A 23,747-nucleotide genomic window follows, 5' to 3' on the forward strand; every position below is an offset into this window, starting at 1 on the left:
GGAAATAATTAGGCACAGGCACCATAATTTAATTAAAAGGATGATCATCTCACCATCGTTTATAAAAGCAAAAAACCCAGAAATAAACTAAATATCCAATACCAGTTGATATTATTAGTTCCTGTACCATTAAAATAATGTTAGAGATAAATGTTTATTGGCACAGAAAGATACAGTGTGAGTGTTTTAAAAAAGAAGTTACAATCATCCCACTGTTTCAAATACATGTGTGCATGCATATACTCATAGGTCTGGAAGTACAACCAAACTTTAATGGTGTTACAGAATTTAGAGTGTTTTAAAATATGTTCTTCTTTTTGCTTATCTGCATTAGCTGATTCTATAATACAGATACACTGCTTCTTGGGGGTTAAAAAGGTAACTTACTAAAGTTCATTTATATCCCTTCTCTCTCCTTCGCCTATGGCAGATTTTGTCAACCACACAAAAATTTCTATTTCCACAACGTAAATATCTGTTCTACGGCAGAAACCAGGGTGACAGCTCCAGCTAAGTGCAAGTATGCAGTGTGAATGACGTGATCAGGGGAAGGGCAGGGAGAAGAGAGCACCGCTGGCCACTGAGAACACTGCTTGCCAATTCCTACAGCCATGCTGGACAGAGTTTAGTCAGGCATATGCTCAGTTAGTTGTCAAGTTTGGAGAAGGGAGAAGGAAACCAGTTAATTGCTGAAGAGTTATTTATTATGTACAGGAGCACAGAGTTATACACTACTTTTTACTAGATGAATTTTGCCCCCAAGATAACCCCGTTAGCTATTATTATTCTCACTTTACAAATGAGCAAATTAAGGTCTAAAAAGATTAAATAAACCACCCCCACATGCCACTTCACTTTGGCCGCATCAAAGCCAGCTGGTGCACGTGTAGCCCACATAGAAGACACCCACTGAGTGGCCATGGGGATTGTTTCTGGGCCCTATGGGTCTGAAACACTTGGAGAAAGAAAAATATGTTCCACATGAAAAAACAAACTAAAACACCAGGAAAAAACCTTAATGGAATGGAGATAAATAATTTACCTGATAAAGAATTCAAAGTAATGGTCATTAAAGGTGCTCACCAAACTTGAAGAATGGATGAACACAGTAAGAACTTCAACAAAGATATAGAAAATTTTAGAAAGTACCAAACCGAAGTCACAGAACTGAATAATTAAACTGAAAGATGCAAGAGGGGTTCAACAGCAGACCAGATGAAACAGAAGACAGCATCAGTGAGCTGAAAGACAGGGTAGTGGAACTCATCCAAAAAGAATTTTTGCAAAAACGAAAAAGAATTTTTAAAAAGTGAACAGAGCTGAAGGGACCTATGGGTCAACATAAACTGAAATGACATTTGCATTATAGGGGTGCCAGGAGAAGAGCAAGAGAAAGGGGCAGAAAACTTATTTGAAGAAGTAATGGCTAAAACTTTCCCTAGAGAAAGAAAGAGACATTTCAGTCCAGAGAGTTGCAAATAAGATAAACCCAAAAAGAGCCATACCAAGTCACATTATAATTAAAATGTCAAAAGTTAAGGATAGGAGAGAATCTTAAAAACAGCAGGAGAAAAACAACTTGTTACATACAAAGAAACCTCTATAAGACAATCAGCAGTATTTGTAGCAGAAACTGTGTAGGCCAGAAAAGAGTGGCATGATATATATTCAAAGTACTGAAAGGAAAACCTTCCTACCAAGAATACTCTTTCTGGCAAGGTTATCATTCAGAATTGAAGAAGAGATTAAGAGCTTTCCAGACAAACAAAAGCTAAAAGAGTGTATCAGACTTAACAAAAAATGTTAAAGGGACTTCTTTAAGCAGAAAAGAAAGGGCACTAATTAATAAAAAAAAAAATATGAAAGTAAAAATTTCACTTGTAAAGACAAATCTACAGTAAACATAGTGCATTAATAACTTATAAAGTTAGTACAAAGGTTAAAAAAATAGTGAAAATAACTATAACCACAATAAACAGTTAAAGGTACACAAAATAAAAAGTTGTAAATCTGACATCAAAAACATAAAATGTGTCAGGGGGAGTAAAAGTGTAGAGTTTTTAAAATACATTCAAGCTTAACTCGCTATCATCTTAACATCGATTGTTACATATAAAGGCAGTAATATATGAGCCTCATGGTAATCACAAAGCAAAAACATGGTACTGAACAACCAATGGGTCAACAAAGAAATCAAAGAAGAAATATAAAATACCTTGAGACAAATGAAATGGAAATGTAACACACCATAATCTATAGGGCACAGCAAAAACAATCCTAAAAGGCAAATTTCTAGCAATGCAGGCCTACCTGAAGAAACAAGAAAATAGTAAGTAAACTATCTAACTCTACACCTAAATAAAGTAAGCCCAATATTAGTAGAAAGAGGAAAATAATAAAGATCAGAGTGGAAATAAATGAAACAGAGACTAAAAACATAATAGAAAAGATCAATGAAACTAGCCAGATTAATAAAATCAATAAACCTTTAGTTAGACACACTAAGAAAAAAAAGAGGGAGGGCTCAAATAAATAATCAGAAGTAAAAGAGGGTAAGTCCCAACTGATACCAAAGAAATACAAAGGATCATAAGAGACTACTCTGAACTATTATATGGTTCACAGTAATAAACTGGACAACTTGGGGAAAAAAATGGATAAATTCCTAGAAGCATAGAATCTTCCAAGACTGAATCAGGAAGAAAACAGAAAATCTGGATAGATGGACCACTAGCAAGGAAATTGTGTCAGGACAAAAGTCCAGGACCAGACAGCTTCACCAGTGAATTCTACCAAATATTCAAAGAAGATTTAATACCTATCCTTCCCAAACACCTACAAAACTGAAGAGGCAGGAACACTACCAAACTCATTTTATGAGACCAGCATTACCCTGACACCAAAACCGGATGACCCCCCCCAAAAAAAAATTACAAGCTAATATCCCTAACGAACATAGATGTGAAAATCCTCAACAGAATATTACCAAATTCAACAATACATTAAAAGGAGCATACACCATGATCAAGTAGGATTCCAGGGATGTAAGGGTGGTTCAACATCTTCAGAACAATCAACATGATATAACACATTGACAAAATTAAGAATAAATTTTATTTTTCAAAAAATAGGCAGAGGATTTGAATAGACATTTTTCCAAAGAAGACACAGATGGCCCACAGGCACACAAAAAGATGCTTAAAATCACTAAGCATCAGGAAATGCAAATTATAACCACAATGAGATATAACCTCATACCTGTCAAAACGGCTATTATCAAAAAAATAAACATGATGGAAAACAGTATGAAGGCTCCTCAAAAACTCAGAAATAGAACCACTGGGTATTTATTGAAAGAAAACAGTAACACTAATCCAAAAAGATCTGTGCACTCTATGTTCACTGCAGCATTTACAATAGCCAAGATATGGAAAGAACCTACATGTCCATCAGTGGATGAACATATAAAGAAGATGTGGGGTGTGTGTGTGTGTGTGTTTGTGTGTGTATATACACAATGAAATACTACTTAGCGATAAAAAGAAATGAAATCTTGCCATTTATGACAGTATAAATGGACCTGAAGAGTATGATGTTAAATGAAATAAGTCAAAGACAAATACTGAGTTATTTCACTTATATATGGAATCTAAAAAACAAAACAAATGAACAAACAAACAAGACTCATAGACACAGAGAACAGAATGGTGGTTGCAGGGTGGAGGGTTTGTCAGGGAACAAAATCGATGGAGATAAGGAGGCACAAATTTCCAGTTATAAAATAAATGTCATGAGAATGCAACATACTACCTGGGGACTGTAGTCAATAATATTGTTATTGTGAATTTGAAAGCTGCTAAGACGGTAAATCTTAAAAGTTTTCATTATAAGGAGAATATGTTGTAAATTTGTATGGTGACAGATGGTAAAAAGACTTAACGTGATCATTTCACAATCTATACAAATACTGAAATATGCTGTAAACCTGTAACATGTTTTATCTCAATTGTACTTCAACAAAAAGTGAACAAATAAAAAATTAAAAGATTAAGTAACTAACTAGGGGCACCTGGGTGGCTCAGTTGGTTAAGCGTCTGACTCTTGATTTTGGCTCAGGTCATGATCTCAGGGTCGTGAGATGGAGCCCCATGTCAGGCTCCGCACTCAGTGGGAAGTCTGCTTGAGATTCTCTGTCCCTCTCCCTGCTCGCTCTCGCTCTCTAAAATAAATAAATAAATCTTTAATAAAAAGAGATTACGTAACTAACTCAAGGTCATACCATCAAGTAGGAGAGCCAGTATTAGAACCTACATCTTTGTCACTGGAGAGCCTGAAATCTTTCTACTACACATGGTGGCTCCCACCAACCCAGCCAATTCATGAAACTATAATTGTAATCTTAATTACTGAAAGACAATCTCACCTTATTGGCAACAGCATTGACACTTGGCCGGGCATCAAATATAAAGATTTTATGAGACTGGGCATTGGAGTCCATGATAGCTTGAAGGTATTTTTCATCTTCTTTGCTTCGCTTTCCACTCACTCCTACCATGGGCTGGCTACACCGAGTGATGGTGGCTTGACTTTCAGGATGAATCCATGATAAAACCTTAATGGGGGAAAAAATAGTGACACACTCTTTATATATTTCTCTGTTTATAATTCTTCTCAAAAACATTTCTCTATAAAATTCTGCTTTCTGATTGGTTCCAAAGCCTAACCACGAAAGGCTATTCAAGGCTGCTATAAAAATCATTACCTTTCTTTCAAGCCAACTCTGGCATATGGAAAATTTGGTCTAATCCTTTAATCAGGTGTTGATTTATGTAAATCATGACTATTCAGAAGTGTTGTCTCTAGAATCACAGTACATTAAAAGGGTGTTAAATAAACCCCTTAAAAGTTTTATTACTAAATCACCAAACTGTCTAACTATAAAGTCTTCAGAACCTATGACTTTTGTACCTAAAATTATTTGAGCCAATCTTTCTAAAACACAGTAAATCATCATAAATTTGTAAAGTTTTCTTCTCTCTAGGATTTAAGGGAAAAGAGCCTTTATCACCATGATTAAAGAATATATAATAAAATAAAGAAATAGTGAACAATACAGAGCCAACTTTGTTGTCGAGTTAAGAATCACAATTCTGTGCAGTTCTCTCCTACCCATGTCAGACTCTCCAGAAACTTCTTAAATCTAAGTCTTTCCTCCAGTTTTCATTTTACTAAATAACTCATTCTCTAAAATCCCCATAGTAGACATGTTGCTGTAGCTATTTTTATCCTGCATCCATTCTCCCGTTCATTAACCTCACCATTACGTAGAGTACAAAAGCATTTGCAAAGTCTCACCAAAGCTTCACACTTACCGGGATACGGCCCCTTGATCTGAAGGATGCCACTCTCTTTAATTCTTCATCAGGAATATTTGCCGGCACAACCAAGAGGGCAGGATATGTATCACAAAGCTCATAGCGTTCATTTATCTTTGTTATTCTCCAGCTTTCATTTGGAATTCCCTACACGTGAAATAGAACATAAGACAAATTATCACCTAAAATATTAAAAGACACCGAAACAAAAGCCATTCTATTTAACCTCTCTTATCTCCACTATCCATCTCTTAAGTTGCTGGAATAGTTACTGTCTACCTGTAGTGACCAGGCTTTTAGGATGAGCTATTCTAATGTAGGGATCTATGTTCATTCTGATGCTCAATTATATATTGAAAGATTTCTTAAATCATTAAATACTGATAGATTGCTGGGTCTGTGCTGAACATATCCAATGGGAAGGACATAGTAAGACTGCAAATGTTCCCTGTCTTAAAAACAAAAAGTTTCACTGAGGTTAACTGGATGATTGATTTTGCTGCCATTCATCTACATAAAGAAATTTCAGGGAGCAGGTACCCAGTATCCACCAGAACACTATACACATATTTATCATTTACATACCTAAAGTGAATTTTTCCCTCCTAAATTATAGTACTAATGGGAATGTTGCTAATCGAACACATATTATAAAAGCAAGGGATTAACAAAGCAAAACTAAGAGGCAAGAAATACTTTAAAAAACTTTTTAAAAACACATCCATTATTAAGCTCTCATTTGATCCTCCAATATTAGCTATAACTAGTCTACTACTTCACATAAAAGTTTACCTAATAAGATACTTACAAATTTTCCACCTTTCATTCTACAGAAAATAAAACCATTACATTAGTTCAAACTAAGAAAATATATATATTTAAAATTTTATGGCCCCCGACAACTCATATAATCAGAAAAAGAAAGAATTGAAAGATTTCTTTATTATAGTTTTAAAAACTATACTAAAACTACTAATTATAGTTTAAAAAAAAAAAACCTCTACTGAGTACCTATCACGTGCCAGTACATGTCAGCAACCTCTTTACACACATACACATGCACATATTATTGTACCCAGGTTTTGTTAACTACATTTGATAGATGAAGAAACAAAGGAGGTAATAAAGAACTCCATGTACATTGCACATCTATCCTTTTTATTTAAAAGTACACTGTTCCTTAAAAAAAGAAAAAGTAGTATCCTGGTTCACGGAATTGTTATAAAAATCTGAAATCAAAGGGAAGAATGTACTCTCCTTTAAAGAGGTATTTCTCGAGTGACTGCCAAACACCCAAGAGGGTATTTACATTAAGTAAAGAGAGAAAATTCCCTCCCAGTAATCAGATGGTAAATAGAGTTTCCATGAATTCCAAGCCAGGGTCTGTTTCTTTACCGGTGCCTTACACTCTATACCCTATTTAATTAGCCTTGTCCCAACCTGCTTCTTATGATATACATCACCCCCTCCCTCTTGCTTTCCTCAACTTTAAAAATACTAAACAACTGTTCAGGTAAGATCCTTACTTATTTTTAGAAATAAAAGAAAGACTTAATTAAAGGCTTAAAATATATTTCCATGCTATAACAAAAAAGTACAGTGAACTGGCAAGTTTATAGAGGTGATACTCAAGCAAAAACCTCAGATACTATCTGTAACTCATCCCTCTCCCTTACCCCCTTACATCCAATCAATGACCAATTTCTATGATTTTTTTCTTCTAAAAGTACCAAAAGAAAACTTCGCTCACTATTTTCAATCTTCATTGCAACCTCCCTAATTCAGGCCATTATCACTTCTCTCCTGTCCCTCTGCAATCCATTCTCCATGCTGCCTCTACAATAATCGTCTAAGAAGCAAGTCATCATGCCATGCCTCTGTCTAAAAACTATCAATGGTCACCTATTCCTTTTCACATGAAGCATAACTCCTTCACCAAGATGGCATTATAGGTGTTCTTGACTTTGCTCCCCCTCACAAGAACAACTGACAACTACTCAAGAACAAGACAGCACTGAGAGAATCCTCGAACATGGGACTGAAGCAATTCCTGCACTTCAGAGACCCAGACAGACTGCATTAGAAGCATAAGACAAGTGGCTACACAGTGACCGCACTGTCCCTCCCCTCCAGGCCAGCCCGGCACCACACAGAAAGGTGTCCCCTGAGCCAAAGGAGACAACCAGCACCTCGCCAGCTTTGTGGGTCACCTTGTGGGAGCCCCTACTCTGATCCTGCACCACAGGAACTGTAGGGCAATCTGTGGGGCTCAACCACTGGGAATCTGACTGTGATGGAGAAGTACAGACGGGCTTACAACAACCAGCACATGGATCTTGACAAACTGAGTTCACACCTCCTGGGGCCAAGGAGGAATCCATATGGGTGGTTTTGCTCACCTGCCGAGTGGAGTCAGGGATGCACACACTCTGACCAGGGAACTCAGCAGGATGCAGAACTCCCTAATTTGGACCCTCAAAGGAGGAGTTTTGTCAGCCCTAGAATTCAGTTTTCCCACCCCCAGGCCAGAAGCTAAATCATTGCCCCACACACTGCAAAGTGTCTTCCCACCCCATCTGACCAAAAGGACTGGCAAAAACTGGAAGCAGTGTGGACCAGCAGCACTCCAGCAGGAAGACAGGAGAGAAGAGCTGACTGCCCCCGGAGTAAAGCCAGTCCTGGGAATGCAGCATTCCCAAGCAGGGAGTTAATTCTTAGCTGGGGTTGAGGGTAGCTCTTGGCTCTTCCCAACCACTAAGGCTGTTTGGGAAATTGAGAGTAGCTAGTGAGGCCCCTCCCCCTCCCACCAAGGCAAGGAAGCTAAAACACAGACCGACCAGTTGTGGAGAGTGTCTTCTAGCCCCATTTGACCAGAAATGGCAGGCAACAACTCATGGAAGCAGTGTAGTCCAATGGTACTCAAGCCAAGAAATGGGCAGATAGCCAAGAACAAAACTAGTGGCACTGTTTGGCCAGGGAACTTGGGATCTAGATCAACTTGAGTTAACACAACAAAGAGCTTTACTGGCTTTAGAGCTATTTCTCCTGCCGCAGCCAGGAAGGGAATCTAACTCGCCCTGCTCATTGCTGAATATAGCTCTCAGCCTGTCTAGCCAGGGACCCTAACTAGAGAACACAAGAAGCTCCATAGCCCATTCAACAGCCCTGTGTACAATGACACTAGAAGAGAGCACACAGCCCGTGGCTTCTCCAGTGTGCAGAGTAAAACCAGTGGCCTTGCTGGACGAGGGAATTCAGTAAACAGACCTGATTTGGGTCCCCAAACAATGAGCCCTGGGTCCCATCATGCTGTCCCGCCAGGGCAGGAAAGCTAATTAATAGCCCTATCTACAAGTGAATACAGTACCCAGTCCCAGCAATCTAGTATACCCGACCGGAGAATCCAGGTACTGTAGAACCCATCCTACAGCCTCACTTGCGTAGGGAACCAAGCCAGCAATCCCATCCAACTGCTCTCAACCAGTAGCACACCCTTCCCAGTCTCTGTCCTCAGAGTTCGAACAGTTGCCTTGGCCCAAAACAGACCATAATAGTAGGCCCCACCTGCTCAAGGACAGTACCAGCAGACATTCCCAGACACCTAAACTGAACTGATTAGTGAAAAATGGTCTCTGCCAAAGAAAACCTATAAATTCTGGCAGAAAAGCCCAATCATTCAAATGTGCAGATACCAATGTAAGGAATCAAGAATCATGAAAAATCAGGTAAATATGATACCACCAAAGGAAACTAACAAAGCTCTATATAATTGACCCTAAAGAAATGGAAATATATGAACTGTGAGACAAAGAATTCAGAATAATCCTCTTAATGAAATTTAATGAGCTATAAGAACACACAGACAATTAAACAATGATGAGCAAAACAAGAAGTTCCACAAGAAAACAGCAGGCACAAAAAAACAAAACAAAAATCCAGAAATCCTAGAGTGGAAAAATACAATAACTGAACTAAAGAATTCAACAGTTTCAAAAGCAGAACTCAACCATACAAAAGAATCAGGGACCTGGAAGATAGATATTAGAAATTAACCAGTCAGGGACACGTGGGTGGCTCAGTTAAGCATCTGCCTTCAGCTGAGGTCATGATCTCAGGGTCCTTGGATGGAGCCCCACATCAGGATCCTTGCTCAGCGGGGAGCCTGCTTGTCCCTCTGCCTGCAGCTGCCCCTGCTTATGCTCTCTCTCTCTCTCTGACAAATAAATAAATAAAATCTTTAAAAAAAAAAAAGAAATTAACCAGTCAGAATAACAAAAAGCAAAAAAGAATGAAAAACAGTGATGAAGAAAGCCTACAGGAATTAAGGGACACAATGTAAAGAAACAACAGTCACATTATGGGAATTCCAGAAGAAAAGAAAGAGAAAGGGACAAAGTATTTTTAAAATAATTACTGAAAATGTCCTGAATCTGGGAAAAGAAATGGACATCCAGATCCATGAGGCCCAAAGTACCCCAAATATGTTGAACCTGAACAGGGATACACTGAGACACATTACAATTAAAACATCAGAAGTCAGGATGCCTGGGTGGCTCAGTCAGTTAAGTATCTGCCTCCGGCTCAGGTCATGATTCCAGGGTCCTGGGATCAAGCCCCGAATCGGCCTCCCTGCAGTTTTCTAGTAGTATCCTTCCACAAAAGTGGAAACACAACATACCAGAACTTGTAGGATGTAGCAAAAGCACTTCTAAAAGGGAAGTTCAAAGCAGTAAATGCCTACATTAAGAAGCAAGAAAAATCTGGGGCTCCTGGGTGGTGCAGTGGGTTAGGTGTCCAACTCTTAATTTTGGCTCAGGTTGTGATCTCAGGGTTGTGAGTTTGAGCCCTGCGTCAGGCTCCATGCTCAGAGTGGAGTCTGCTTGGGATTCTCTCCCTCCCCCTCTCCCTCTGCCCTTCCCCGCCCCCTCTCTCTAATAAATAAATAAATTAAAAAAAAAAAACAGAAGCAAGAAAAATCTCAAATTAACGACCTAAGGTATATCTTAAGTAACTAAAAGAAGAACGAACTGAGCCCAAAGTTAGCATAAGAAAGGAAACAATAAAGATTAGAGTGGAAATAAATAAAACAGAAAAGAAGGGGGGAAAAAAAGATTAACCAAACTAAGAGTTGGTTCCCTGAAAAGATAAATAAAGTTGGTAAACTCTTGGACTAACCAAGAAAAAAAGAGAAAGGGTCTAAAAATCAACAAAATTACAAATAAAAAAGGAGACATTACAACTGATAACATAGAAATTCAAATTATCATAAGAGGTTACTATGAACAACTAATTGCCAACAAACCTAGAAGAACTGGAAAAAATTCTTAGACAACTTACTAAGACTAAATCAAGAAGAAACAGATACTCTGAACAGACTGCTTACTAGTAAGGAGATTGAATCAGTAATCAAAAATCTCTCAATGGAAAGCCAAGGCCAGATGGCCTCACTGGTGAATTTTACTAACCATTTAAAGAAGATCTAACACCAATCCTTCTCAAACTCTTCCAAAAAACTGAACAAGAGGGAACACTCAAACTCATTTTATGAGGCTAAACATCCTGATACCAAAACCAGAAAAGGATACTACTAGAAAACTACAGACCAATATCCTCGAGGAATATAAGTGCAAAAATTCTCAATAAAACACTAGCAAACCAAATTCAGCAGCATATTAAATGGATCATATACTATGATCAAGTGGAATTTATCCCTGAGATGCAGGGATGTTTCAAGACAGGCAAATTAATCAATGTCACACAATCATCTCAAAAGACACAGGAAAAGCATCTGACAGAATTCAACATCCATATAAAAATTCTTAACAAATTAGACATAGGAGGAACATATCTCAACATAATAAAGGCTGTATTTGACAAGCCCACAGCTAAAATCATTCTCAATGGTGAAAGGTTAAAAGCTCTTCCTCTAAGATCAGGAACGAGACAAGGGTGCCCACTTTTACCATTCTTATTCGACATAATACTAGAAGTCCCAGCAAGGAAAAAAATAAACCCACACACAGATAGAAATAAACCCATAGATAGATAGTCAACCAATATTTGATAAGGGAGCAAAAATCTCAACAGAGAAAAGACAATCTTTTCAACAAACAGTGCTTGGTAATTGGATATTCATATGTAAAAGAATGAAACTTTTCGGACCCATGTATTACACCACTCACAAAAATTAACTTAAAATGGATTAAAGACTAGGGGCGCCTGGGTGGCTCAGTCGGTTAAGTGTGCAACTCTTGATTTTGGTTCAGGTCACGATCTCAGGATTTTAAGATTAAGCCCCATGTCAGCCTCCAACGCTGGGCATGGAGCCTGCTTCAGATTCTCTCTCTCACTCTCCCTCTCTTAAAAAAAAAAAAAATGGATTAAAGACTTAAATGTAATACCTGAAATCATGAAAGCCTTAGAAGAAAATACAGGAATAGAGTTCCTAGACATGGATCTTAGCAACAATTTTTTGGCTATGACACCAAAAGCACAAGAAAGAAAAAACAAGTGGGACTACATCAAACTAAAAAGTTTCTGCACAGCCAAGAAATCATCAGCAAAGTGAAAAGACAACCTACAGAATGGGAAAAAATATCTGTAAACTGTGTATCTAATAAGGGCTTAATATCCAAAATATATAAAGAACTCATGCCATACAGCAGCAAAAACCAAATCACTATGTTGTACACCTGGAACTAATGTAACACTGTATGTCAGCTATACTCAAATTAAAAAAAATGTTTTTTAATGGACAAAGGACCAGAATGAACATTTCTTCAAAAAAAAAATATGAAAGGGGCGCCTGGGTGGCTCAGTCATTAAGCGTCTGCCTTCAGCTCAGGTCATGATCCCAGGGTCCTGGGATCGAGCCCTACATCAGGCTCCCTGCTCAGTGGGAGGCCTGCTTCTCCCTCTCCCACTCCCCCTGCTTGTGTTCCCTCTCTCGGTGTCTCTCTCTGTCAAATAAATAAATAAAATCTTTAAAAATATATATATATGAAAGGCCAGTACACACATGAAAAGATTCTTAATATAGTCATTAGGTAAATACAAATTAAAACCACAATGAGATAACACCTCAGACCTGTCAGAATGGCCATCATAAAATACAAAGTAAAAAAAAAATAAAGAGATGACAAATGCTGGTGTGGATGTGGAGAAAGAAAACCCTGTTGGTGGGGTTGTAAACTGATTCAGCTGCTACGGAAAACAGTATGGAGGAAGCTCAAAAAAATAAAACACAGAACAACAATATGATCCAACAATTCTACTTCTGCAGATATATCCAAAAGAAATGAAAACAGTAACTGGAAAAGATACCTGCATCGCCCATATTCATAGCAGCATTATTTACAATAGCCAAGACATGGACATAAGTGTCCACTGGTGGATGAATGGATAAAGAAGTTGAGGTATACTTATACAACGAAATATTATTCAGCCGTGAAAAGCAAGGAAAGCTTACCATTTGCAACAACACGGGAGGACCTTGAGGGTATTATGCTAAGGGAAATGAGATAGAAAAAGACAAATACTATATGATTTCACTTACATGTGGAATGTTAAAAAAAAAAAAAAAAAACTCACAGAAAATGATAGCAAAAGAGAACAGACTTGTGGTTGGGAGAAGGAAAATTGGAGGAAAGTGGCCAGGTGGCACAAAAGCACAAAGTTCCACTATAAGAGAAATAAGTACTAGGGGTGTCATGTACAACATGATGACTACAACTAACACTGCTGTGTGATACATAGGAAAGCTGCTGAGAGTCCATCCTACGCGTTCTCCTCAAAAGGAGAAAATGTTTTCCTTTTTTTCTTTCTTTTTATTCTGTCTATACGAGAAGATGGATGTTAGCTGAATCTATTCTGGTAATCATTTCACAATATATGTTAATCAAACCATCATGCCGTGTACCTTAAACTTATACAGTGATGTACGTCAATTATTTCTCAATAAAACTGTGAAAGAAATTCCTTTATGGGACTTAGCAAGGCCCAGCCCTTCACACTCCAGCTTTCCCCAGTCTGATCCCTTGCTGCCCAAGACTTTAGTCAAACCTATACCAATACTTTCAGTTCCCAAAGGGCTTCACTGAAGTACCTGCTTTATCAGTCACTGTATTCATCACTGTATATTTTAATCATCAGTTTACTTCTTTGAATCCTCTAAATATATGCTCTTTGGAAGTCAGGATTATGTCTTCCAGTTTCACAGATTCAGCCAATAGTATATGCAGTGCTACATAAATTGGATGGATGGATGGATGGATAAGTGAAGGAATGATTAAAGAATAAAAATCAATGAACCACAAAGAAGCCTTCATAAGAAGCAAAATTAGTTTCTCAGGTTTTCTTAGAAAACATGGAGTCAGAGCTAAGATGGCTGGATCACCGGAGAAGCATACATCACCTGAGATCCTAATGTACCACCCCCAACCCAGGGAGGTACTCTCATCTCTCAATCCCTTCTCATATCCTTAAAAAATTACTCCCAGGGAGAACTATTACCAGTGGGACTGTGTCACATTCTTCAGGAAATTGGCAAAGTGGGAGTAGAACCACTGATTTAAATTGCACTGATGGCTATTGTGTTCCCATACTTAGATAAGGTGATACACCTATCTCCACTAAAGGAACTGCCTTCCAAACCGAAAAGTGAGGTTGACTAGTCAGCATACACTCTTTATAGACACAACTACTGATCTTTGGCATACATATTTATAACTGCCCTGCAAATCACTGTCCTTCAGTTAATGTATCCATTTGTCAGAGTCAAGTTACAACCCAATTAACTGGATCATGGCTTTCCTTAGTTATTTACATTCCAGTGCTAAGGATAAATTCTGTTTTCCTTGACTGGACTTGAGTGTTTTGCAAATTTGTTGAGCAACACATCTATCTACCTTATGATTGAATATTTCTGCAGAAGACCATGTTCATTTCCTTAAGACTGACTTTTACTGTGTTAGCAACTTGATGATTTTTCTTGATCTTATCCACAAATTTCAAGGGTCCTCTGTATAATCACTACATGCATCAAGAGTAAATTAAAGAAACATCCTCTTACATGACAAATTTAAATAGTTATTAATAATTTTGCCCATTAAAAATAATGTATGATCAGCACTATAATGTATAGGTCTACAGAATTAACGTGGCTTTCCTTTTGCGTTTTAGTGGCTACACACAATGAAGCTCACGAGTCATGATTTCCGTTTTTAGAAAGCTTTACAAAGTAATAAAAACAATAATAATCACTTGAATAGATTTCTTTGGTTAATAAAATACCTTCCTGTATATTACTAATCCTTCAAACATTCCTATAAAGCAGTTCCTATGACCAAGTAAAAAATAAAAGCACTGTGACATAAATGACTCATTCAAGAACATATACCTAAGACTGAGAACTAAGTAAGAGCTACAGATATGAAGAAAAGACTCAAACTCAGTCTTCTAAATGCTCGGGAATCTGATTGTGGTAACAGATGCACAACTTTGTGCATATGTTAAAAGCCAGTGGACTGTACATTAAAGTGGTACATTTTATGGTATGTGAATTATACCTCAACTTTAAAGAAAAAAATAGGCAGGTCTGTATGTTCTGAGATGGTATGTATCCTCCCAAATACATTAAATGAAAAAGAAGGCATAAAATCTCTGAAAGCATACATAGGTAACCAGTAACATTATTTCCTAAAAGGAAAGGAACTGGGGTGGCTGGGGGACAGGGTTGTCCTGGAAGGGAAACCGACCTTTCAATTCAAATTCAACTTCTGAATTTTATACAGAAGGCAAGTGTAACCACTTTTAATTTTTTTTAATGGAAAAGAAAAAAAAGAATACTCTGATGTGTTATCTTTAGTCTTAAGGTTTATATTAAAAGATTATCTTCATTTTCTCCTGTAATAAACTTAATATACATCAAAATCAACCCCCAAACCTGAGTCTTCTAACCACAGGAAATAGGGTGTTCTCTATACTACACTTCAGTTTAGTTGCCTCGAGGACAAAAGTGTCTAGCTCTGCAGGAAAAAAAACTCAAAAATTCATCCAGTAAGTCAAAGATCATAAAGATCTGTATCATTTCACATAGAGTTCAATGCTCTATTCTGACAGCCCCATTTCCTAATCTCATAATTCTCCTTCTGTAGGGGTATAGTTGTTTACTTACTCTTTTAACTTATATTCTCTTTTCCATAATAACTTATTTCTTTTCTCTGGACACACTTATCTCACCTGCTTTCCAAAATTCTATGTTGATGGCAATTTTTGCCCAGATTCCTAGAGAATATTCCTCATTTTGACAATTCTCAGGACATTTGTTAGATTTTCTGACTGCTTTCCCACCTAATTCTGACATCGGCTTTTTGAATTAGCAAAAATCTTGCAACAGACTCTTGGTTTTTAGTTGATTCACTTACTGCGTATTCTGCTTCATACTTTGCCAAGCTGATGGCTTTATAACTGAAGAAGAAATTTTCAGTTTTACTGGCCAGATGCCACTGAGCAACAAACGATAACTTCAAACCATTTGGATATCTTTAGTTCTCTAGTGGTGGATTTTTACTCTTCTTTGCTTTGTGAAACAAACTTAAGTAAATTAGAAGCTCTATAATTTAAACGCAATGTTTGAAATCTAAATACAAAAATCACAGCTTATTTTCATATCTGAATTCTAGAATAATCTGGATCTCAAATCTAATGATTACCAAAGAAACAATCAATGTGTCTCAACTTAAATTCTCAAGAAAGCAGAATGAACATGCGGAAACTTACAGACTATTTTAGGTAGAGTTTAAATATTCAGTAAAGGGCTCTGGGAAGTGGTGTACTGAGAGAGAATAGGGAGGATGACAGACTGTCACACAGATTTCCAGACTGAATTCTGCTTTCACCTCTTACTGTGGTGAATCACACTGATAGGTTTTCTCATAGTAAACCAACCCACCTTAGTCATGTTGTATTATCTCTTTTGTATATTATCAGATTTGATTTGTTAATATTTTATGTATGTGTGTCCTCTATGAAGATCTAAAACTTTCAAAATTTCATGGGGAGCTAAGTTATAAGCAGAACTACTATGAAATTTTTTCAGAATTATATTATAGGATATCCAAAAGAGAAAATGGTGAGTGAATAACGTTGAATGGTATATAAGCATATTAAAATGTAAATATATTTACCATTTAATTTTTATTATTAAACATTTTTAATAAGCTAGTTTACTTGTTAGCTCTTAGATAAGTAAAGATTCATAAAAGATCACTAACATAGTCTCAAAACAGTTTAAAGAAACTGAAGGTAGACAAGAAATCAGGATTAGCCTTCATTAAAACAACAAAACCCACACAACTATGTAAAACTATATACTTCTACCCTTAAGTTTTTTGTTGTATTATTAAAACTGAAAGAACAAAAGTACTTACCTGTCTTCTATACTCTAAAAGAGAGTCATATAGCTTCCACCCATTTTCAGGGAATACTTCTTTGTATTCAAAAGCAAAAAGAGGCTACAGAACAGTAAACAGAGTTAATAGCTACAAAATGACATTTCAGGAGGTCATGAATCAGAAATGAATCCTTAGCATACCCAAAGTTTTCATTTACTTATCCGCAAGGATATTTTGTAGTGGTGTCTTTTTTTCTTTATATTGCTGTTTTGGCTCTTGTTTTAGAATTTTGAAAACGTATTGTTTTTTTCATATTTTTCAAACACATAGAAAAGCACAGAGGCCTACCACCAAGACGTATCAAATGCTAACATATCTCCATATTTCCTTCAGATACAAGCTGTTTAGGTTTCTTCTAAATAATCAAAGGCTTTACATAACAAAAGACATCTTCTGACATAATTAAGTAGCTTGACGTCACAGATGTCAGCAGTTAAGCAGCTGACGTTAATGTTACATTTTCTAAAACATACTGAATAAACATGTTATTTTTTTGGCATGCGATCAGTATACCAAAGAAGAAAATCTAGTTTATCATTTACGTAGACAGAATGACAGGAAAAACTATGATGAAAAACATTCAAACAAGAGTCAAAAAACCAGTACTAATTACAAATTTTACTCCCTACTAGCTGTGCCCACATTAATTGCTTACCTGCCCCTGGTTTCAACTCTAAAATAGGGATAAATAAAATTTACCACCACGGGGCTAATGTGGAAGTTAGATTACGTGATGTTAATGAGGAAACACCATTACTAGCAGATAGCAGGAACTCAGCTAAGTATTTGCCCACTCTTTCCTCCTAAAATTGCTAGACTTAACTCTCAGCTCCTAATTAAAAAGATTGCAAATAAATAAATAAAATCTTTAAAAAAAAATAAAAAGGAGATTTCAAATCCTAATGAAGACCACAGATAGCTTTTCATCATGGGAACGCCTCCTATAGAAAGATCATATAATTATAGAATGTCAATGAGCAGGAATGGACCTCAGAAATCAGCTAGTCCAGTCCTTCTCATCTCATACCTAAAAGAAACTGCTCCAAGAGATTAGATTAAACCTAAATTATGCATCTGGTTTAATGGCAAAGTAGGATCACAAATGTAGGTTCTAGGTAGCCTATACAAGTTTCTTTATACTATGCCAAAATTTACAATACACATTTTTCAAAGATAAAAACTTCTTACCAGGTTATTAGAGACAGGAAATGCATATTTCATTAGATTCTCAAAAATGGATCTTCTTGTTCGCCCCTCAGGTTTATGAGCAAACCGTAAATTCCGAATATCCTGGAAGAGATTTAGGATCCAAGTCATCGATCCCTGTTCACCTTTTATTTAATGAACACAAAAGGTAACTTGGAACTATCTTGTAAAATGTTAAGATCTGTGAATGTGGGATACAAAAATAAGACAACAGCTCCTGGAAGCAGGGAAATCACAATGCCTATTGAAAGAAATTTAAAAAAAAAAAACCCACAAAGCACTCTAATACAAGGCAAAATTCAGAGGACAGAAATTTTATTTCTGCTTATTTACTCAAGATAGGCCAGTAAAGGAGACACCATCTGAGCAGGCACTAGAGATAAGAGATACTGTATCTGAAGCTCACTATCATGACTGATACACAACTTAGTGTATGTCCTTTCCCTGTGAAAGCCCATTTTTTGTCATGAATTTCCCTATTAAAAAACCTGATTAGCTCTTGTTATATTTCATAAGTGTCTTTGGTCCTATTATGCCTGGTGATAACTTTCCTACTTATGATCCCCTCCCAGGGCTCATTTTCTTTGGATCTTCATAAGTTTCCTGCTACTAGACTGATAAAATCAAACTCTGCTTAAATCTCTTACTCTTCTCCATGTCCAAGTTCTTCAAACATCTCCTGGCAGATAAACTCTGAAATATTTGGTTGATATCATCCTGGCTCTACAGTCAGATCTAAAGCCCCAGGCTCCCTTTTGTTACTTGTCCTCAAGCAATTCTCTATGCTCAGGATCAATGTAGATATTCATGTTCTGGTTTACTGACATCTTAACTGCACTAAGAAAAACTTGGGGATTAAGGATAATTTCAAGACTACCCATCTTATCTAAGTGTTTAAATCTAAACAGAATTCAAAATAGCTTTATTATACCCCGTTCTGTAAAACTGAATACAGGAACACTGCACTTCAATGCACCTGCAGTACATGAACAAGTAGGACATTTTATCACAAAGCTGATCCAAAACTAGGATGCTAGCTTTATCTTATTTTAAAACAAACATGTGGGGAAACCTAAGTTGATACCTTGTTTTTCCCTCAGTAAATATCTTTACAACTAGTAGAGATATTCATAATCACTCTGTTAATCACCCGGTTATCTAAAAGTACCACAGACAGGGCCCTACAAATGTTTGGGTTTGTCGGTAATTGTCTTGTTCCATGGAAAAAATTATATTTAAAATGATTAAGATTCCAAAGTCTCCCTCTTTCATGTCCTCTTATATTCTACGCTCTATTTACTATTAGGTTACAGAAAAGTGATCAGGAGACAATGTGCTCGACACATGGTTGACAACTATTACACCCTTCTGACTATGAAGGAAAACGCATAAAAATAACTACTAAGTCATTACCTTTATTACTAGATTTATAGAACTTCTAAGATTAGCATAAGAAAGTAATTTGAAAGTTAGGCATGTGCTGTTGCTTTTACTTTTGGCACCGGCGGAACAGCAGGAAAAAAAATAGGGTGATCTAGAATTGAAATGTGCACGGGTGTTAATTAGGCCACAAGGAGAACAGCTACCTACTGAAGTGGCACCAGGTATGAAATATCTATGACTGAAGAGAATGATGAAAGTGTAAAAATCTTAAGTTTCCTTCAAGTATCAACACATTTAAGGAATACCAGTTAGACATTATCAAAGCAAAACCACAATGGGATCTCTCCTCACACCTATCAGAATGGCTAAAATCAAAAACTCAAGAAACAAGTGTTGGTAAGGATGTGGAGAAAAAGAAACCCTCATGCACTCTTGGTGGGAATGCAAAATGGTGCAACCACTGTGGAAAACAGTATGGAGGTTCCTCAAAAAATTAATAATAGAACTACCCTCCAATGCAGTAATCACATTACTGGGTATTTACCCAAAGAATAGAAAAACACTAATTCAAACGGATACATGCATCCCTATGTTTACTGCAGCATTATTTGCAATAGCCAAACTATGGAAGCAGCCCAAGTGTCCACCAGTAAATGAATGGATAAAGAAGATTCTATATATATATGTATGTATAGAATGGTACATTACTCAAGCATAAAAAGAATGAAATCTTGCCATTTGCAATGACATGGATGGAGTTAGAGAGTATAACACTAAGTGAAATAATCTAGTCAGAGAAAGACAAATAACATATGACTTCACTCATATGTGGAATTTAAGAAACAAAACAAATGAACAAAAAAAAGAGAGAGAGACAAACCAAGAAACAGGTTCTCAACTATAGAGAATCACTGGGTACCAGAGAGGAGGTTGGTGGGGGGATGGGTGAAATAGGTGAAGGGGATTAAGGGTACACTTAATTAAGAGATTAAGAGAACTGAGTAACATATGGAACTGTTGATCACTATACTGTCCACCTGAAACTAAAATAACACTGTATATTAACTACACTGGAATTAAAATTTTCTTAAAAAGTACAACAGGTAAATTCTTTGAGTTAAAGAATATTCATGGCAAACAAATATGGGGAGGAAAATTAAATGGAGCTGATCATGAGAAAAAAAAGAACAGGAGTTAGGTAAGAAAATAGGGAAGGTCTACAATGTCAAGTTTTCCACACCATTGTTTCAGGAAGCAGAAAAATTAAAAGAACTAGAAATAGGAAACAGGCACTGATGAATTCATCAGAGCCAGTTCTTCCACTATAAAGTCCTATGCCTTAACTGCCCAGCCTTATGTTTCTAATTTGTAAATTAAAGGTAATAATGTCTATCATGCCTACTTCAGATATTTTGAGGCTCAACATGAAATAATCAATGTCAAAGTGCCTTGTACTGTGTCCAAAAGAATTCAAGCCTAATTCACGATAGATCACCTTTTATTACTCCTAAATGTTGTTGTTGTCTTCTAGAATGATGTTCCAGTATGAAATGTGCTTGACAGTTTGGAAACCAGTTTCTACACACAGGCTCTACTTAATAGCTTTTCAAACCAAATAAAATTGCATAAATATAACGTTTACCTTACACACAGTTTCTAGTCCATAAGAATTTTCACCTCGACTAGAAGCACCACCAATTTTTTCTACTCTACTTATCACACCAAGAGAGGCATCTAAAACAAATGGGGGATCCTAAAGGAAGGAAAGAAAAAAACAATTAAAACTGAGCAATTGACACTGTACAATTATCTTAATTAGAAATGCCTGAATTGAAAATGATCAAAAATGAACAAAACTGCAAAGAACATACAGATGCACATAAAAAATCTAATCCAACAAGTCTTACCCGTTCCATGCTTTTAAAATATAACCTGTAATTCGTGACAGTCAGAGTTCCTCGGACAGCACCAGTGAATGGACATATATAAGTTACATCTTTGGCTGCAAAAGCAAAGAGTCCACAGTTTACTATACATCATGCATGACTAAAAACTGCACTCTTGTCTTTTCACAGGTGAAATTTACTAAAATTCTGACTGCTGTTCTAACCTATGCTCAAAAAATCACAGAATCCGTGTTCCAGCAGAACTCAGAAGCCAAATGCAGGCTTCCAACCATGCAGAAATCTGGGAAGGGCTGAAGAGGTAGAGATAACCCCAACCCTCAGACAGGAGACAAGACTAGCCACTATCCCTGCTGGATAAAATGCATGTGGAAGTTGGAGTAGCAGGTGGAAGGGTAGGAGTAATGGTGGTTAACAACTGCAGATGTCACAAGCCACAGTCACCAGTCATCACAGTTTCTAGATCACCTCACCAATCTGCTGGTTGTCTTCTGGTCAGTCTAATTTGTCAACATTCCTCTAAAAATATATCTGAAATATATATCAGAAACTCCTGACCTGATTATACTTCCGGGGAAAACAGTGTAAGAGAAATGCAATGGATACAAAATATAATTTCTTAGAAAGGGAATAGTAAAATAAGAGGACTTTATATTCCTGACCAAGCAACTGATGTCAAACTTTGTAGAGAAACAATCCCAAGCATTGTTCTATTAAATGATAAATGATGAATCTACACAGTATAATGCTTTTTAAAACATTCATTAATGAAGCAGGATAACTCAGCTACCACTAACTCAAAATAGTATTTAATATGGTAGAGCTCATAATGCCCACTACAAACTTTTTTACATCTTAAAATATTTATAAATCCCTGGTATGTCATTATAGCAGCAAATGAGCAAATAAAGGAATATCTTCACCACTCCAGAAAGTAAGGCACAACTAGGAGCAATAAATTGCTAAGAACTTTCCAAGGGGCTTCTGGGAAAATGCAGTGACATAAAATACATTTAATAAGGTATTACAGCTTCCTGACTTTGCTTTTTACTCACCACTTTGAAGGACTGAACGCTTTGTATGGAATCTGAAATGAGACTGATCTTATAACAAACATTTCTAACCTTCAAAATAGTTCCCTCAGGAATGTTCAAGTATGAGCTACATTTTTTAAATCGTTGTTTCCAATGCATGTTTCATTTAGAGGGATGCTTTTAAAATTAAATAAACCCATCATTATGGAAAGATACATAAACTTGCCTCGCATACACTTTCTTGCCCTTATAAATTTTTGCCTCAAGTAGAAAAGCTTTAGTCAATGCTGCTAAAACACTTATGGATTCTTTTCAGAGCCAGTTTTCTTACTCACACAAGAAAATCAACCTCATCAGTCTATATGCTGCCACAAGATATGAACCTCTTAGTCCCATGTTTTTGTTTCATCTTACCTTTTATTCTAAAATCATGAGACAATAGTCATGCAAGTGCTTCCAAAACTGAAAGCACTGTACGTACATAAGGGTTTATAGTTACGTTACTCTTATCATTGATCATTTGTTCTGCTCCCTTTATCCTTCCTTCTCAGTCTGGTGGCGGCCAAATCACACTGAAGAGAGAATTTGTGCTTAGCAGGGTTTGCACCAAGTAGACGAGAGATTATGACCAGGAACCGTATCCGAGCAAAAGACAGTAGTAACAACCAGCACTGATGGCCTTGCACTTCAGAGTTTATAAGGTAATTTTCACCTGAGTACCTCCTTTAACCTTCATAACAAACCTTGTATATAAGACCTATAATTACATCTGCAAATTTTAGATGAGAATACCAGGGCTCAGAGAAGTATAATGAATAGCCTCATATTTCAGAACCAGGAACTGCTAAGATTAAGACTTGAAAGCAGTTCATCTGACTACAAATTCAAATCTCTTTCCACCACGTCATGCAAAGCTAAGCCACGAACACCATCCGACTCCTGTGTTAAAAGGTGGAAATACTGGAGTCTGGGGCTATCTCTACTTCTGATATGCCCAGGCCACAGTACTCTGAGACTGTTACTTCCTTAAAGCATGCTGTTGATGTTCCCAGCACTACTCTAACTTTTAAAAGACAAACTGAAGATTAACATTAGGCCAACTAAAAATCAAATGTCTTTTCTAGAGGAATTAACATATTCTAGGTTATTCTAGCCTTACACTTTATGTTCAATGTCATTTTTGCATATAATCAAGTCTAGATAGATAATTTTGAATCAGAATATTTAATATATTAGGTATTCCTCTAAATTTCGCAATACTGATACTGCCTAGTGGTACCAAAAGAGCTTAGATTTACTAACCCTTTCAAATTTTCATTGAGTTCACAGGGGAAGAAGCCATAATATTTTCTGTGAGGTAGACTAAAATGACCTTGAAAATACATATCTGTA

At 36.7% G+C, this 23,747-nt stretch overlaps 1 protein-coding gene across 2 annotated transcripts in view; it reads right to left on the reverse strand.

Moving 5' to 3' along the window:
* MTMR2 (myotubularin related protein 2) overlaps positions 1-23,747 on the reverse strand; it is a 114,364-nt gene that overhangs the window by 21,997 nt on the left and 68,620 nt on the right. For both annotated transcript variants that reach the window (XM_028119649.2, XM_028119650.2), the window contains 6 exons: positions 21,325-21,419; positions 21,060-21,170; positions 18,017-18,118; positions 16,805-16,888; positions 5,373-5,522; positions 4,424-4,612 (listed from right to left, as the gene is read on the reverse strand). In XM_028119649.2, the coding sequence (XP_027975450.1) occupies positions 4,424-4,612; positions 5,373-5,522; positions 16,805-16,888; positions 18,017-18,118; positions 21,060-21,170; positions 21,325-21,419 (731 nt within the window). The remainder of the gene's footprint in view (positions 1-4,423; positions 4,613-5,372; positions 5,523-16,804; positions 16,889-18,016; positions 18,119-21,059; positions 21,171-21,324; positions 21,420-23,747) is intronic.

Source organism: Eumetopias jubatus, unplaced genomic scaffold, assembly GCF_037043125.1.
Source record: "Eumetopias jubatus isolate StellerSeaLion01/CBP00866 unplaced genomic scaffold, mEumJub1_p1.0 scaffold_13, whole genome shotgun sequence".
Classification (NCBI taxonomy): Eukaryota; Metazoa; Chordata; class Mammalia; order Carnivora; family Otariidae; genus Eumetopias; species Eumetopias jubatus.